At 33.7% G+C, this 17,932-nt stretch overlaps 3 protein-coding genes across 3 annotated transcripts in view; 1 reads left to right on the plus strand and 2 right to left on the minus strand.

Annotated features, from left to right (window-relative positions):
- The window catches only part of LOC140060322 (adenylate cyclase type 10-like), a 120,291-nt gene extending 118,656 nt beyond the window's left edge, over positions 1 to 1,635 (plus strand). Inside the window, exon 33 of the mRNA XM_072106474.1 lies at positions 550 to 1,635. Coding sequence (XP_071962575.1) covers positions 550 to 873 — 324 coding nt within the window. The 3' untranslated portion in view covers positions 874 to 1,635. The remainder of the gene's footprint in view (positions 1 to 549) is intronic.
- Positions 1,628 to 7,097, minus strand: LOC140060321 (transmembrane protein 179B-like). Its single transcript, XM_072106473.1, has 5 exons — positions 6,938 to 7,097; positions 5,680 to 5,894; positions 5,385 to 5,513; positions 5,141 to 5,231; positions 1,628 to 3,949 (listed from the first exon to the last, which is right to left on the minus strand). Exons 1-5 carry the CDS (start codon positions 7,070 to 7,072, stop codon positions 3,830 to 3,832), a joined length of 690 nt encoding a protein of 229 aa, XP_071962574.1. The 5' UTR covers positions 7,073 to 7,097; the 3' UTR covers positions 1,628 to 3,829.
- Positions 7,098 to 9,473: 2,376 nt separating this feature from the next.
- On the minus strand, positions 9,474 to 17,174 carry LOC140060243 (uncharacterized). The gene is made up of 5 exons (XM_072106376.1): positions 16,979 to 17,174; positions 12,917 to 13,128; positions 11,956 to 12,090; positions 11,457 to 11,547; positions 9,474 to 11,143 (listed from the first exon to the last, which is right to left on the minus strand). The coding sequence occupies exons 1-5, from the start codon at positions 17,105 to 17,107 to the stop codon at positions 11,021 to 11,023; spliced, it is 690 nt and encodes a 229-aa protein (XP_071962477.1). The 5' UTR covers positions 17,108 to 17,174; the 3' UTR covers positions 9,474 to 11,020.
- Positions 17,175 to 17,932: the final 758 nt, after the last annotated feature.

A 17,932-nucleotide genomic window follows, 5' to 3' on the forward strand; every position in this document is an offset into this window, starting at 1 on the left:
CGGTTAAGTTGGTTTCATGGGCATAGTTTGTCTAACTTTGGTAGGTTGGAGCCAACTTACACGGTTAAGTTGGTTTCATGGGCATAGTTGGGCTAACTTTGGTAGGTTGGAGCCAACTTACCCGGGTGAACAACAAAGCCATGGTGACATATCTAGTGGAGCAATGTTAAATTCATCAATTTTACACTTCATACTCTTACAAAGAATAGTAAATATTTAGGGTTAGAATGTTGGTGACGTCGACAATGATGGTTATGAAGATATTATTAACGTTACGAAATTGTGAAATGTATTTCCTATTAACATAGGAAGTTGGCCCCCTCAATGGCTTATGATTCTATACCAAAGATCTTTGTTCTGTACCAAATACATCGTAGACGATGTTCGCCATTTCCCTTTATTATTTTTTTTTTGACGTGTATATATTTTTTCAATGGCAGCTCAAAAAGTTAGCACGTAAATGCGAATATCAATATAATTTTTTGTATACATTTGTTTATATATAAAACACAGCTTAAATGTATTTATTTGTCTGTATTATTTTCAAAGATGTTTTCCACACTGCAGTCACGAGTCAATTTCTTTCCCGTTTTGAAACCACGACTGATGCACCTACGAGCTTACCGCCTTATGTTAGACAAAAAACAAAGTAATGCTCGTAAAGTGTTAAATAAATGTATAGAAGGAAGTCGACAGAAAGGGCTATCAGTTGAGGAACACTGGGCAGAGCACACCTCTACGTACTGGTTTGATCCTAAGTGCTCAAAGGATCTTAGCACACATTGGTTACAGTCCGTAGAAAAGGATCTGGATTGGCATGCGGCTAGAAACCTTGATGCCACTATGGTTAAGTATTCTTTACCTTTACCATAAGAAAAGTTTTGCACCGTAACGCAAAGACGTGCACGTGACGATGTATCATCCAACCTGTTGCCTGTGTTGGTCTATTTAGAGGTTATTGCGTCGAAGTAGGAACCAAGAATGACGTCATTACGTTGCGTCGTAGTTGTAACCAAGCACGGTCTAATCTCAGTTGTATTGATCGTATCAATATGTCGATCATACAAATATTTGGATTCTAATGGCAAATGTAAATATGCGTACAAATTGCTGTGTTGTTTGTTAGTGCAATAATTATTATAATGTATAATAAATAATTTAAGTATGGTTGTAATTGAAAAAAAAAATGTATTACGGGTATTTTTATTCAAACGGTAAGATAGTTTATATTTAATTATTGCCAGCTGCGCCCCATCGCGAATCTCAATATTTTGTCGCCAGTTTCTGTCTTGTTATAATAATTAATGTAAACTTGTTGGTGGTTTTTTAGGAAGCGAAACTTGCAGAACATGATTAAATCGAATTAGATAAATACCACACAGTTTTAATTAGTACATGTTCTCGACGGCGATTCGTAAAAATAAAGCCATTTTGGCACATACGGCGTGTCATACCTATACTTAACGCCCATAGTTACGTAAAACAAAAACAATAAGTAGAAACTTAATTTAAGTTTTAATGATTATTTATCATTCATCTCCAATGCGTCACAGAAGTTCGAATTGTTTTATTTTCCTGTATTTGAGTTTGATTTCGAAATAAATGTTTTAAACATGAAAGTGTTTATCTTACTGTATTTTATTTATTCATCCTCAAACAAAAATTAGTATAAAATTAGTTAGAATGGTTTCAGGTGTTTTTTTTCTAATTTGCATTTCAATCTTGCACAGTTGTCACTAGTCTTTTGTTTTCTCCGTTCGACACTAGTCAGTTGTCGCTGGTAGTAGTATTTGAACACCATGATAGCATTCCATAATTGATTTTAGCTAATAGTGCGTCATTTTCTACCAGCTCCATGTTTTCTTTTATTTTAATTGATTTGATTTTACCGTTATTGGATTTATAAAGATCAGCTACAGTACTACCGAATATCAAGGTAACATTAACGTTTATATAAGGATATAGCTGTTATAGTAACACATCATTTAATATGATTAATTATGTATTATGCCATCTTACATAACCTGTTCTTCTTCACAAACAAAACCATTCGAATATCACGGCAAAACGGCACAATCCAAACAGAAAACGACTGATGATTCTTTTAAGGAAAAATACAGGATTTAATAGGCTGCGTTCATAACTACGGCTTGCAATCCCTTATACATGGATGACATACCTAATGCCCCTTTCCCACATTCATTATTTTGGCTACGAATGAAAACGAATTGGAACATTTTTAAATTCGTAATAACATCGTACACATGATGTTCGTGGTCCATTGTAATGCGTCGTATAGTGGATCGTATCATTATTATATCATTTTTTGGTACTTGTTCGTAACAGTGAAATCATTCGTAGTCCGTCGCAGCGGAATCGTATCACACTAAACACTATTTTACATTAATACTCATTCGTCAACGTAGTTTTCTGTACGAATGACTACGATTATTGTACATTTCAAATTCGTGTTCATTCGTAACAAAAATTCGTAAGTAAATGTGAGAAAGAGGCATAAAGCTTGGTTCCCACTTGAACGTAACGCAAGGACGTAAACGCAACGCAAGCGTTTTAACCAATGACAAGCGAAGTTTTATAGACAGTTAGCAATCACAAGCGAATAAGCCATCGCTTGTGATTGGTCAATTCACTTGCGTTGCGTTACGTCCTTGCGTTGCGTCGCTAGTGGGAACCAGGCTTAAGTGTTGACATAATTAATATTAATGTCTGGCAGTAAATATAGAAGTGCGATAATATGTATTAATTTTTCTTTTACGTAAAAGCAGCCCATGTCTCTTATTTATTATGCGTTTGCATTAGCGAAGTGTAGTCAGGTCAATTATTACGTCATACTTCATTTATATTCAATACGGTAGTTGAATATGAATAATTCATATTTTCTGCATTCCTACGAAAATTATATTTAGCCTCTAGGACGTTTCTTAAAAGAAAATATAGGCCTACTGCCCTACTTTGAGAAAAGGGCTTAACTCACTTTTTTTCGAAATTGAGATTTTTGTCTTATTTGACTCTTGGGGGTATTATATACCCTATCAATCTCAAAATATGTCTATAAATATGAAATTTACAATTTTATTATTGTGGCTTATCTACAAACAGCTATAGAAATAATTTGACAAAAGGCCTCAACTACAGTAATTGACCAATCAGATAACAGTATGATGAATATATAATGAAGCAGATTAATGCTCTTAGGAGAAAAACCTTTTTCATATATTTTGTAATTTTTTTATAAAATTACCTAATCTAAATTAGGTCTACAGTTTTAATTTATTGTAACTAAAGTTACAAAATGTTTTTTCATCAAAAATCAAACAAAAAAACTGCAAAAGTGCCCTGTTTTCGAAGTATTTCCCGACATTCCCCGCTTTGTCTGCTGTGTGTTAACAACAACAGTGTGAAAACTCATAAGGTAGATTTTGCTAAGCACACTTGACGTCACATCGATTTACGGCGACGGCTGTATACGGCGAGCGCGCGCGGCGTAGTCGTAAATCTTGTAATTGTTCTGAAATCATAATGTACATCCCTAATTCGTTGGCAAAATGTAGTAAAGTTGTTCTTTAAAGCTGCCACTAAAGTTAATTCAAAGAGGTTATAATTAATTGTTTACATACTCGAGCGGAATTTCGATTCAAAGATAAGAAATAATAATGGTTCACTATGATGATATTATAAATTTAAGTGATATTTACTTGTAATTTTCCGACTATCTCAAAAACCTTCGACCGTTACTATCAACTCATTCCCTTCCTCTTTACCTCTAAGCATGGAGTTAGGCTATTTATATAGGCTATTTCTCCATGCTCTAAATTACAACATCTGTTTCATTTTCAAGTGTCTGATTCCCTCCTCCGTGCAATTTTAATTGTATCACACTTGTGATAAACAACACAAGCCAACAGATACAAGAAATCCATGACGTAATCTGAAAAAAAAAGACAGAAATCGTGAGACTTGGAGCATCTTTTTCGTTGGAACTTAAATAGACTTGCCGCAAGTCTGAATTCATTTTTTTTTTTCGCGCCGCGCCGCCTTCAGTCAGTTGTATTTTAAGAGAACCGGAAGCATTGTAAACGACGTCACGCGGAAATGCTGAAAAAGTTGCCATTCGCACACCCAAAAGCAAGCCTGGAAAGAGATGCAGACAGTATGGTATTCAAGGCCTATGATCAATAAACAATGACTGATCCTATATAATATAGTGAGATAGATCGGTAGATTGGATCACTGTCTCGAAAAGCGGACCTCTGGAAATAATAATTTCTCAAAATTTGGACCGCCGGTGATGTGGAACGAACTCCCGTCTGTGATCCGGGAACAAACCATGGTTTTAAAATTTTAAAAAGCCCTCAAAACACATCTATTTCCTAAGAAGTAACTCATTGTTGGGTCTGCTGATGTAAAGCGCTTTGATCATTTTACACTAATTTGGAAAAGCGCTATATAAATAAAATAATAATAATAATAATAATATATTTGTATATAATAATATCATTCATTCATTATCATTCAAAACTATCCTTCCTCTATGGTCAATATTTTGGGCGATTGGTGTGTGTATAGAGAGAAAGAATATTGATTAGTATACGTTTTGGCTGATGTACGACAAAGATTCGTTCGAAATATTGTTTACTGGAATGTTGGGGTATGTGGGTCACTACACAACATTAGGGAGTAACACGCCTACCCCGGATTATGCATCTATTTTTAAAGTTTAAGATTGTATTTTTGTTCTGTACAGTTTAGGCCACGGACTTTGATTGCTTGTTTGATTGATTGGTCGATCTAAATCAACTACAGAAGGCCTGGAAAACTGATTTAAAAACATTTATGTATTTAAATACTCGATAGGCCTTACTTTCAAATTAATTTTCAGACCATATGTGCCAAAATATTATATTTTTACCAATATTAATTCGAAACACAGAACCTTCAAAAGAAGTTAAAAGGTATAGGAAAAAATGCTCCCGGTAGTTTGCGTCGGAGGTCGATGGAGGCGCAGCGATCAAAAAGACACACGCATGCAAAATTAATACCGTGGCACTCATCATACTACTGTGGTTTATGAAAAAAAATATAATGCCAATTGGTGAGAGTAAAATTACAAAAATATTACCTGGCCACTGTGGAAATATTTGATGAAGTAAAAATGATCATTCTTTCCATATTTCCAGATCACGTTCGTTTGAAACAATCCACAGGGTTGGCTGTAAATTAATTATAATCTATATTTTTAATCGTTGAATAGGGTCGGTGAAATCTGTCCATTATAAGGGTATAACTCCATTATAGGGGTTTCCATTATAGTGTCTTATCAACCGATAATGATTGATGCAAGGGACACGCAAACTGATACTTACTCCAGAATTGGTCCACTTTGCAGGCCTTTACACAGCTTGTGGAGTCCGACAAGAAGGATACAGGCCGATATAAACCCAAGTACGGCGTAGATAATCGATGAAATCGCCATCAGCTTCAGGCGACAGCGCCTAAAATGGTAAAGATAGCCTAGATTCAAAGTGCATCAACCAGATCAAAATGTGAACAAAATCAGCAGTACGATCAGTGAGATTTTTAAGTGATGTACCGTACACCGTACTATTATACAGTACATAGGACATGGATGTATGCTTTTTTTTTCCTTTTTAAACTTACCGAGCGTACTCTTTCTTTGTAACCAGCTTAACAATGAAAAATATAAACCACATACAACTAAAAGCACAGGCGGCTGCCTGACTGTTGATGATGTATGAACAGCACCCAGGTCTGGTAGGGAGATTGAAGCAATGTTCTATGCCTTCATCACACGACGAACTCCCATCGTACCACTTCATATCAGACAAGATAATACAATGTCCGCCACGTTCCCCCTTATATAAAAGAAAAAAAATCATAGTTGCGCTCCCAAATACCTCTCATTATTTGACAATCAAGGAGAGAAAGCGAGAACTAAGATCTAGTCATCAGGTGCTACTACACATTCCGAGGAGCAAACATAGTTGGGGCCGGGAGATCGGACTTTCAGTCAGTATTGCTGGACCTAGGCTCTGGAACCACACCTACTTGAACATTAAACAAACATCATTATTGAGCACCTTTAAGTTACTACTCAAAACTTTTTCTGATATTTTTGGCAGCGCCATGAGCAATGACTGTTGGAATGGCGCTATATAAATCGAACGATTGATTGATTGATGATATATTGATTGATTTCAATGGCTTTTAATGAATAATAAGTATGGCCTACATTATTGACTAGTATATAATTGTTTGAGCACTCCTCCTGTACCGCTTTACTTTGTTATTACCCCTGACCTCTAGAGAATATGACTCTCTAGAGTATGTATGTAACATGTTTAATACATTTCTGCAAGTGGGTCGATAATAACATTAACAGTAGGTCATATACTATGTAGGCCTATGTTAATTTCATTATGTTGTACTGGCCTTTCAAAACTTTTTGCTATGCTTGTATCATGTATGTTAATTAAACATTAATTGGCATAATCATAAAAAATTAACATTTCTCGCAGCTGATTTTTATATTACATAGGCCTATTTGTAGTAGGGCCTACAGTCGACTCTCCCAATACCGGACTCTCTGAAAACAAGAAACTCTCCCTAAAACCAGACTTTTCTTGAGGAACAAAAACACATTTCGACTGTACCAGACTTACCATGCAGAAAACCAGACATTAAAGTTCTGTAAAAACTAGCTCTGACACTATAACCATTCTGTTGCTATACAACAAACAACAAAGGAGAAATTTAGGATACCTCCACTTTATGGTTTTAGGAATGCGCTGATAAAATTAATAGAAAAGAATTAGTATGTAGGCCTATTGGCTTATGTCATAGAAGATTATGATTTCAGACACAATCAGAAAATATTGTAATAAACACGAAATATTACCTTAAAAGTTAATATAATCAAAATTACAGTAATTCCTGAAGCAAATGTAACGAAAAGGAGTGCAAGTCGGCCAATGTCCCACATTATCTCTTTACGATCAGCCATAATGAAAATCACAGGATATCCACAGAACATCGACCGGCGGGATGCATTAAATAATATTGTAACATTCGGGAGTGTGTCCGTTCGTGTATGACGCCATGTGCAGGTGCAATGAAGCGTTACATTTTCTTTCTCTCTAATATATCTCTACTGTACAAGCTCAAATTTTATACAAATTGTGTATTTTCCTTTTGTCAGACTTTCATTTCCATTCTTTACATTTTGCGTCTAAATGTAGGTTTAGCTGTTCTTTTTTAGTTTTATACTTTTTCAATTTCTTTTTCACATATATCTCGTATTTAAGACATAAATACATTCACATAGGCCTACATGGACAAAATATATGAATAAATAATATAAAGATATCATATTATTAAAACATTAGAAAAATAAAACCTGAACAATTCGTTAACGCTTACTACATTTGTATGCTTCTTCGTTCCCAATAGAATATCTAACTAAGGTCTAAGACATAAGTCTGGTTTGGCTGATTTTCAAACTTAATTAATTAAAAACCTGAATAACTATTATTTTACACATTATACGACTTTTTTTAACTTTTCTGTATTAGGTTTAACTTTTCTTTTATTGATATTTTTTCGAAAACCAGAAAAAATTAACTGTTAAAATCTTATCAAATAAAACACCAAAGAAACAATATTTATACAAAAAAAAACTTTGACGTTTGAGGGCGATATCTATATATAAATTTACGTAAGGGCAAAATTCGGTAAATCGCGCCTTACTTCTAGAATTTTTACTCGATGGTATATAAAGTTGGTTCGTACTTTCGGTACTGATTTTAACCACCTGATGTAACCCTGTTTACTAATTAAATTAAGTTAGATAATTAGTTATTGACGATTAAAACGAATTTAGGTTCAACGATTTGCCCCAAATAGGGGTGTTTTTCGATGGTGGTATACACTGTCTAATGGATGTCCGTCTTGAAAAATACCCGCAGACAATAATACGAGGATGCTTCGCATTTTCCTATCTCCTCCTACGATAATTGTTTTTAATGGCTGAAAACCGGTTGAACAGTTCGAGTACAGCATCATAATGTTGAAGACAGGCCGATTTTCTTTAAAAAATACTATTTTGATACATTTAATATACGTTTTTACAAATGTATTGATTTGTGATGAATGGAACATTCCAAATTATTTGGTTTAACCATACAGGTATAGATTTAGATTTATGGGCCCCCTTGGAGAATAAACATAAATAGTATTGCAATGCTGTACAATACTGTTAAGGTATTAACCACTTTTGATCGCAATTTGAATCGCAAATTTCTTACTGTGAGTGTTGGTACTGTTAGATGTAATATAAAAATATATACAAATAAACTTTATTACTGTGAGTGTCGGTAGGCCCTACTGTTAGATTATAAACATATAATATACAAATAAATAAACGTTATTACTGACAGTTGCTTCTCAACGTTTGTATTAATTAATAATTTAAAAATATATAAACGTCGTAGTGGTGTATCGTTACATGTACTTTACTATTTCAATCGACTATGACAGTGAGAGTTTTAACAAAGTACCGTATTAAATCGTAAATGTTTTACTGTATTTAGTGGTATATTATTTATAGGCCTATAAAACATTAAAAACAATATTTCGTTACTGAGTGGATAAGAATATATTTTAAAATGTTTCCTCTTTGTACCTATCTTCTTCCCCCATCCCTCAACCCTTAATGTTACATACAAAACACAAATTGGGTTTGTTTAAATGAGTCCAAATAAAAAAAATTTGACTCATTTTGTTTCTCTCTCGGAAGTAATTCTCAGGGTGCTAATTTTGGTTGACTACATAAGTCATTGTGTATATTTATTCGTTTCTGTAAACGACAATGTATTATAGTCCTGCAGTACGTACATTTGAAATCTCCATTTTTTCTCGCTGGAAATACTGTGTATTCGAGAACCATCTGTGGGCACGACCTAGATGGTACGCGAGCGAAGCGAGCGTGCCATCTAGTTTAAGTAAATTAACTTATCACGTCACACTTATAACATCAAATGTGCTTCAAATATTGATATAACTTTTAAATAATACTATTTGATGATCAATAATGGAAATATTTCAAAAGATCTTACTTTCAACCAGGAAGCTGCACAATGCATGTAAAATTGTGAGCGAATATTGAATTTCAGAAAAGCTATAAGTTTTCAGTTTCAGTTTCAGTTTATTTAGGCCTATCGAACACAAAAAATAAAACAGGTAATAAAATAAGAAGCATTGTGAATGAAAGGAAGACCAAGAAGAGCATAGTTCGTAACAGATGGTCACCTAAGAAAAAAATATATATATATATAAAGTAACAAATAAATAAGACAAAACTATAATAAGTTATATATATATATATATATATATATATAAACTGAATAAATATGAATACACATATGTACGTACATTAAAGGTTCTATAAAAGTATACATGCATATAACAAACAAAAAACGTATCACATATGTACACATATTTATAAATAATAAAGTGAGAAAAAACAAACAAACATAGGCAAAAATCAACTAATAATATCAAATGGTATTTCTCTTATAGGTAAAAAATAATCATGTGCTTAAACTAAATATGTAGATAAAAGATACTCTTTACCAAGGCAATCTAACCAGAGCAAGCTGAAGTCCGGAGATCAAGGGTTTATCTGTGGCTGCGACACGATCAGTTCCACGCGCGTTAACAGATACCGCGCGCCGCGGAGTATTGTAATAGTATACTGTTGGTATTTGTCACGGGTTCCTTGTAAAGGCCTGTGTTGTTAGATTGCCTTGGTCTTGCATTGACCCTTTTTATTTAAAACTCGATTAACCTTCGAGATTGTCAAGTTTTTCAACGTTTGCTTGTGTAGATAGACCAGTTGACAAACTTCGGCAAACTGCAGCAGAAAACAAGTATGCAGAAATCTACAATAGCGCGCAAACTCAGATTAAAAATAAATGGACTGACGCTATGAAATATACTATCAATCCATTCTTGTGTGTACGCAAACATATGTTTTTAGTCGCGTGGACGCGACTCTATAGTTCACTATGTCGGTCGGTCGGTCTGTCTGTCGGTCTGTCGGTCTGTCTGTCGGTCCGGTATCACTATGCGTTTTATCGCTTTCTGACCTTATTTTGATATCAGTTTAATCTAAGTCAATTTTTCACAGTATATTCCTTATGGCCAGGAATCGATTTGGTTATGTTTTCACGGTGCGCAATAAAAAATTACGCGGTCTACGCACGATTTAACGAAATCACGTTTGTAATCATATCTTCACAACCATGAATCACAATTAAATAAAATTTGGTACTCGACTCATAAATTTCAGGGCATAAATCATCATATGGCAATACAATTACGTGCGTAGCGCATGTAACGCGTGCGTACGCGCGATTAAAATTTTCAAAATTATGTATACATGCTAAAAAGTAACTTTATTCATGTTTTTTAGTTTTGTTATTAAACATATCATTTATGTAATACAGTATACTGTACATTAAGTATAAAGTTGAGAAGAAAACCAAATGATGTACATGGTCCTTCATCATAATGTCCTGTGTAAACATAGCCTATAAATATGTGAAACACGAGTTACAATATAATACACCAACATTAAGAAGAAAAGCGACGTGGGAATCAAAACGTGAGGAACAAAAACCGTGAGTTAATCTGAACCTCCGCTGGGGTTAAATAAAGTTGTATCAAATGACAATATTAATTGAAAACCTCAACCTTAATTAACGCTGCTATAGCGTATACTGTACAGTACTCGAGCGAAATTGTTCGATATAGATAGAACATTATTTAATAGTTCATTATAATGATGTTATAATTTAAAGTAATATTTATTGTTATGTAATATTTACAAGTAGTCTTTAATTTTCTGTTTAACTTTTGACCATTAATATCAACTTCCATCACCTAATGTTCACCGGGAAAAATAGAATGAATTCTCTATGATCTAAGTAACAACATTTGTTTCATTTTCGAATCTCTGTGGTTTTATTCCTCCGTGACACTTTAGTTGTATCACACTTGTGATAAACAAGGCAAGCCAGCAGAGACATGAAATCCATGACGTAATCTGGAAAAAAAAGCAATCGTCATGATAGGTCGTTAAAAATGTAAACATCTTTTCATTACCGATTGCTCCGCCGATCGTTTTGCGGATTGATGGCGGAGAAACCCCCATTCCCAAGCTATTCATTGATAAACAACCTTGTTCATTCCACTTGGTTCATTGATAAATAATTGATTTGAACGCGCATCAAACTATTGGAACAAGTCAAAATTCGGAAATAAACAAGCACACAAAACTCGTCAACATGACAAGTTAGGTGATATGCGCATGCCCAACATTAAAAAAAAGATAATAAGAAAGATAACAAAATTATTACCTGAGCACTGTGGAAATATTTGATGAAATACAGATCATTATTATTTCCAAAGTTTTGCCATTGTGCGTGCGTTTGAAACTCTGCACAGGTCCTGAAATAGTGAATCAACATGTTTGTATTTATAAACATATACGTTCAAATAAGGCAATCTAACAACAGCTCTGGAGATCGAAGGGTTTATTTGTGGCTGCTGCTGCAGCTCCATGCCCCTTTAATAGACACCGCTCGCCGCGGAGAATATGAGCCTACATAACAATGACAGTACTGTTGGTATTTGCCGCAGCCAGACATAAGATCAAAGGACTGTTACGAGTTCATATCTTGGCAAGGCGAGCTCAGTCTACTATTGCTAGATTGCCTTGGTTCAAATCCTTCAAATACCTTAATGGTACTCTATAATATAACAGTATTAAAGTGGTGAATTTAGGCATATCTGTAAAAGCTATTGTCATTTTTGTAAATGTGAAATATAAGCTCCAGGTTGTATACACATACTTACTCTTCTGAAATATGCGGTCCACTTAGCAGGCCTTTACACAGCTTGTGGAGTCCGCCATGAAGGATGCAGGCCGATATGAACCCAAGTACGGCGTAGAAAATCGATGAAATCGCCAACAGTATTACAGGCCTAAACCTGGAAGAATTGGACAAAGTAGCTTAGATTCAAAGTAAGTATCGCTAACGTGAACCTTTATCAAATTGGATTGTGAACAAAAGCAATGGCCTACAAATGTATTTAAATAATTTCCTTTGGATTCAATATTAAAATTCGTGAAGCATACTATTTTGTACAATAGGCCTATTATATTTTAGTATAGTATAGTACTGTTGTACATTGTGCATATTTACATAATAGTACCGTACAGTAGTATAATGTCTATATTTGGTCATTGTTATACGGTATCTGACAGTTAGCACTAGTAAGTCTATTTGTACTCGGTGTTTAATTTCTGGTATTGGTTTTAAAATGTATTATGGGCATAAAGGATTTTATTCTGTATTAATCTTAACCATGTGCTTAAACTTCTGTTATTGAACTCAACGTCTAAATTCTTTATTTGTAACCAGTTTAAACTTAAAACTTGCCGGTTAAACGTTTTATTTGGAACCAGTTTAACCTGTTTTAAAACTCGTTTGAGTAAATTCTTATTTGTAACCAGTTTAAACTTAAAACTTGCCGATTAAACGTTTGATTTGGAACCAGTTTAACCTGTTTTAAAACTCATTTGAGTAAACTCTTTATATTTGTAACCAGTTTAAATAGATCAAACTTGTTTGAGTAAATTATTTATTTGTAACTAGTTTAAACTTATTAAACTTACCGGTTAAACCCTTTTATATGGAGCCAGTTTAAATATTTATTAAACTCATTTGAGTAAACTCTTTATTTGTAACCAGTTTAATTAGTTATTAAACTTTTTTGAGTCTTTGTAACCAGTTACCAACAATATTAAACTTACTTAGTATACTCTTGACGTGTAACCAGTTTAACGATGAAAAATATAAACCACATACAACTAAAGGCACAGGCAGCTGCTTGGGTTTTGATGATGTACGAACACGATCCAGGTTTGTTGGGGATAAGGAAACAGTGTGCTATCCCGTCACTGCATTCACTGTCATCTTCCCACTTCACATCAGTCAATATAATACAATTTCCGTCACATTGTCCCTTTTTAAAATGAAAATGCAAGGTATTATGGAACACAAAGTGAATTTACAAGATTTAAAATGGTACACATGAAAATGTGATGACATGAAAGATGATATTAATGTGAAGAAAAGTGGTGTTTACGCCACAAAAGAGATAAAAAAAAGCACGTTTGTGTTAATACATTCGTTTAATTGTCTGTAAAACTAACCATATATTGATAATATAACAATTAGTTGCTCTAGGTTTTTTACACACTATTGAAAACATTAATCACTACAAATTCAGAGATTTTAATATAAAGCTTTTTCCCTTCTGCAATCAATTTTTTGGGAGATCTTTCGTATTTTTTTAGTTGAGTGTGTTTAGCTGTGCCTATATTATTTGTTTTAAAGGCTAGGTGCGGGCAAAAAATTTCTATTGATTAGGCCTATACATTCTAATAATTATCGATCTTTAGTTTTCCCTATGTTTCATAATTTTTTGGATTTTATTTGTGTTACACGAGCTTGTTGAAAATAAGCACTTTCTTATCAGTCGGGGGATAGTTCAAATTACACAGTAAAATCTCTATTCTTTTGTACACAAATTTTGTAAATAGAGAGGCAATTTAAAAAGCTATGAAAAATAAACGGTGTGGTAAAAAATGTTATCAGATGACTAAATATAGGTAATATAACTTGAATATTACATTTCTGATATTTTTATTCAACTTCAGATTTTTATTTTCATGCTATAGCAAAAATTATCCACTGTATATCCACCATCTTTTTTCACCGTCTAGGGAGTCATCAGACATGTTATTACATTAGGTTAACTACCTAACAACTGAAAAAAAGTCTTCCTGGTTTTTATTGAAGAATTTTGCCAAATTTTGTATTTGACCATATTAAGGGAAATTCTTGTTTTTTTGTCTCGATTTCTGTTACAAATGTTTGATTTATGTACAATTAACCAAATATTATATTTAAAATTCATGCCTGTACCTGAGCTTTATACTGAGTTTGAACTTGATATAATATCTCTACGCACATTTATTTTTATAACCTATTTCTGTTTCGTCATGTTTGACTCACGTAAATTGTACTACTGATAGGCCTACTAGTTTTACTAAATGTTTATCCAGGGTTCGATATGTACATGTACATTTTAGGTACAGTAATTAATATCTTCAATAAGATAAGTTTTTTTTTTATTTTTTTTTTTTTTATTTTATTTCATACTCATCCAACAGCGAGAAACCCGCCAATTACAGGATGGATAAACTATTTAATAATTTCACAAGACAAACAAGATGCTCTACATAAACAAAGACTTATTATTAAGTCTTTGGGAGTGGAGTTGTAAATTGTCATGAGAAAAAAACCCTGACATATGACAGGACTTGAATTGAACCCAGGACCCTTAGATTGGTAGCCAAGCATCATAACCACCAAGCCACAGCTCCAGTCCAGATTTGAAATTTAGACGATGCGCCTTATAAACATATCAAGACATTAAAACTACGGTAACTATTGATGTAAGTGCGGCCTCACTGGCCACTTCTTCGAGTTGAAATAAGAACGTAAGAAACACGGAAGGCTTGTAATCATGCAACAATCGAGATATTTTATTGTGTAAATTCTCCATATAGTAGTGTAACTTCTTAATACTAACTAAGACCTCCGGTCTATTATACGCTGACATCGTCTCAACTAGCCACACCAGCCAGAGATTTCTAATATACGTCGACGTCGCCTGGCATTTATGCAAATCAACCCATATAAGGTATCTCGTTTTGATATATTAAAAAGTAGACTTTTAAAATAATGCTTTAGCTTTAGCTTTATGTTATTGTTCAAATATTGTATAGGCCTAATACAGTAGATTCAAATTCGAAACAACTTTATTATCCCCAACCCAATGTGAAATTCTTTTAGTCGTGCCAGACAAAACAAAATCGATTTAGGAGAAAGAAGGAAGGAAACAGATTTGGTGGAGGCATTCACATGACCCATCAATGCAATGTCACCAGCATCATTAAAAAAAAAATCAAAAACATCAAAAAGACTTCCCGACTGCGAATGAGCGCTGGTTAAAAAGATCGTCCATATTGTATCTATATATAAATTATGGTTAATTCTGACATAGGCGAGCACAATGCAAAAACTTCGGTACAAATCTCCGCCTTGGATACCTACCTTATCTATCTCAGATGTACAGCGAAACGTAGATTTGATAACATTAATTTTCACATCAACGCTATTTTTCCATATTTCTATCTTAGGAAGATATTATAATGAGTTTTTTAACACAATTTATGATTTCAACGGTAGATTTTCAACTCAATTTCAATTCTTCCCGGGTCAAAGTAATTTCCGGGTTCATCTTGCAACAACCTGGTTTCAACTATTTTCTCTCTTTTATACACAAGGGAGCAGTTAAAATAATAGATTTGACCCTAAAGGTAACTGGAAACCGGCACTTTCCATCAATCAATACAGTGTCCCTTTGGAAGAAGGAAGACAAAAACCGATAGTAGGACTGGAACTTAAATTGCATAGCCATTTCAGTTTTTTGTTTATTTTAGGAACGGACAGCGCGTGTGTGAAGGTACAGTAGTTTAAAATAAAAATTATACTGCAAATTAATAAAGATCAAATTAAATATACGCCATAAAGGATCGGAATATATTGTGGGAAATAGTATTATAAAATTACATAGGGAGATTTGATGATAAGACATTTTGTTTAAAATCGAGTGAAATCCCCATAGTTGATTGAGTATTAGCTGACAGGAATAACTGTAGGCTTTCTGTGTCCCGTTAGGATCTAGATGTCTGCCCATGTTGCAAGCCATAATGTCTTCTTTCTGGGGTCACTCTGTCACGGCAGTTAGTTTCAAAAGATGTTTAAATTAAATAATGTATTAATAATTATTAGGATAGTATTTATTTGAATAAACGCCTCTCCAATAAAACATCACTTTGAATAATAATCATTTTACTATTTGTAGTAGAATTCATCGCACTGTTATCTACAATTTACCAAGTATTTGTTATTCTTTTTTACTACTTTTCATATCTATTAGAGGATTTCATTTGATTATAAATGTTACCATTATTATTAAAACTAAAAAAATTAACATATATCCCTCGAATAAGCACCTCCCAAAATGAATCCCGCCTCCCCAAAGGGCCCTACAAAACAATAAACACTATACTTTAAAATGTTATTAATCATCTAAAACACTGTGAAACAGAGTAGTTTAGTTTTACGAATGTCAAGCATTTTTAATAATGGTAACCGACAGAAAACGTACAAGGAGAACATTTTTATAATTCCGAGAACCATCGTCTACACTTCCTAGAGGGGGAGCGAGCGAAGCGAGCTCACCCTCTAGTATTATTTAAACATGAACAAAATATTTCGTTACTGAGTGGATAAAGAATATATTTAAAAAATTTTCCTCTTTGTACCTATCCGCTTTCCCATCCCTCAACCCTAATGTTACATACAAAACACAAATTGGGTTTCTTTAAATGAGTCCAAATCAAAAATTTGGACTCATTTTGTGATAAGTTTCTCCTTCGGAAGTAATTCCAAGGGTGCTAATTTTAGTTGACTACATAAATCATCGTGTCTATTTATTCGTTTCTGTAAACGACAATGTATTATAGCCCTGCGGTACGTACATTAATTGAAATCGCCAGTTTTGTTACGCTGAAATTACTGTGTATTCGAGAACCATCTGTGGGCACGACCTAGATGGTACGCGAGCGAAGCGAGCGTACCATCTAGTTAAGTCAACTACACTAAAAGTACAATCTCTCTGACAATGTAGAGGTATACCTTCATGCTGAAACAATAATATAGCAAACAAAACTCATTACCTTAAAAGTTAATATAACCGAAATGATTGTAATTCCTGAAGCAAATGCTACGAAAAGGAGTGCAAGTCGGCTAACATCCCAAATTATCTCTTTACGATCAGCCATGATGTCGTGATGGGATTTCCGCATAGAGATATTATACGGTAGTATGTAGGCCTACTATAAATATCTGTTTGCTTTTCGCAACGATCGAAAAATGATGTACAGTATGCAAATGTACGGTACAATGGTGACGGTACAATAAATGGTGCGAATAATTTTGTATTATGATACTGTAGTACATTATACATGTGAAACGAAACGTTTAGAATCGTTTGGATTGTATGGACAGCCACTGGAGCCATAAACTCAAATTACTCAATAAAAAGCAGAACTGTTGTGAGGGAGGACATTACCGGTTATAAGTACTTCATCTATCAAGAGTTAAATGCGAGGTGAGAATGTCACATTGAAGATCTCCTCTTACTTTGCAATTTATACTACCAAAGTCTGCATGACTCTTGAGTTAATAAAAAGACATTTTAATATTTAGACAGTAACATTTTTAGCATGACACCCAAAATGTAAAATAAAGGCAATTCTTGGACCCTACTTTACGTACTTAAAAATAACGCAGGATCGCTTAGACAGGTGCAAAAAAAGATCAGCAAGACTCCGTATAACAAGGTTGAAAGCTTTGAAGAAGTTATATTCACACACTTAAATTCAGAAGAAAGGGGAGTGATTTAACAGTTTACAGAACTCGGTACTTCATGTCTACAGACATCTGGTAGCCATTGGCATAAAGTTGACATTTGGATTATTCTTTCTTTATTCTTTATTCTTTATTTCAAACCAACAGTGTAAAACACCAATAACAGGTTGAAAATAAAATAACTAAACTATAAAATAAGCCAATATAAATATATACAAAATGAAAAAAAGATTGTTTAAATAATTTCATTAATAATACAT

Source organism: Antedon mediterranea, chromosome 10 (genome assembly GCF_964355755.1).
Source record: "Antedon mediterranea chromosome 10, ecAntMedi1.1, whole genome shotgun sequence".
NCBI classification, from domain to species: domain Eukaryota; kingdom Metazoa; phylum Echinodermata; class Crinoidea; order Comatulida; family Antedonidae; genus Antedon; species Antedon mediterranea.

Excerpts from the sequence above, each read along its gene's own strand:
- LOC140060321 (XM_072106473.1), bottom strand. The coding sequence starts at position 7,072 with ATGTTCTGTGGATATCCTGTGATTTTCATTATGGCTGATCGTAAAGAG. Across the intron at positions 5,895-6,937 it reads TGATTATATTAACTTTTAAG|GGGGAACGTGGCGGACATTG; the intron begins GTAATATTTCGT and ends CTTTTATATAAG. Across the intron at positions 5,232-5,384 it reads CAAAGTGGACCAATTCTGGA|CCAACCCTGTGGATTGTTTC; the intron begins GTAAGTATCAGT and ends ATTAATTTACAG.
- LOC140060243 (XM_072106376.1), bottom strand. The coding sequence starts at position 17,107 with ATGCGGAAATCCCATCACGACATCATGGCTGATCGTAAAGAGATAATT. Across the intron at positions 13,129-16,978 it reads CGGTTATATTAACTTTTAAG|GGACAATGTGACGGAAATTG; the intron begins GTAATGAGTTTT and ends CATTTTAAAAAG. Across the intron at positions 11,548-11,955 it reads GGACCGCATATTTCAGAAGA|GACCTGTGCAGAGTTTCAAA; the intron begins GTAAGTATGTGT and ends TCACTATTTCAG.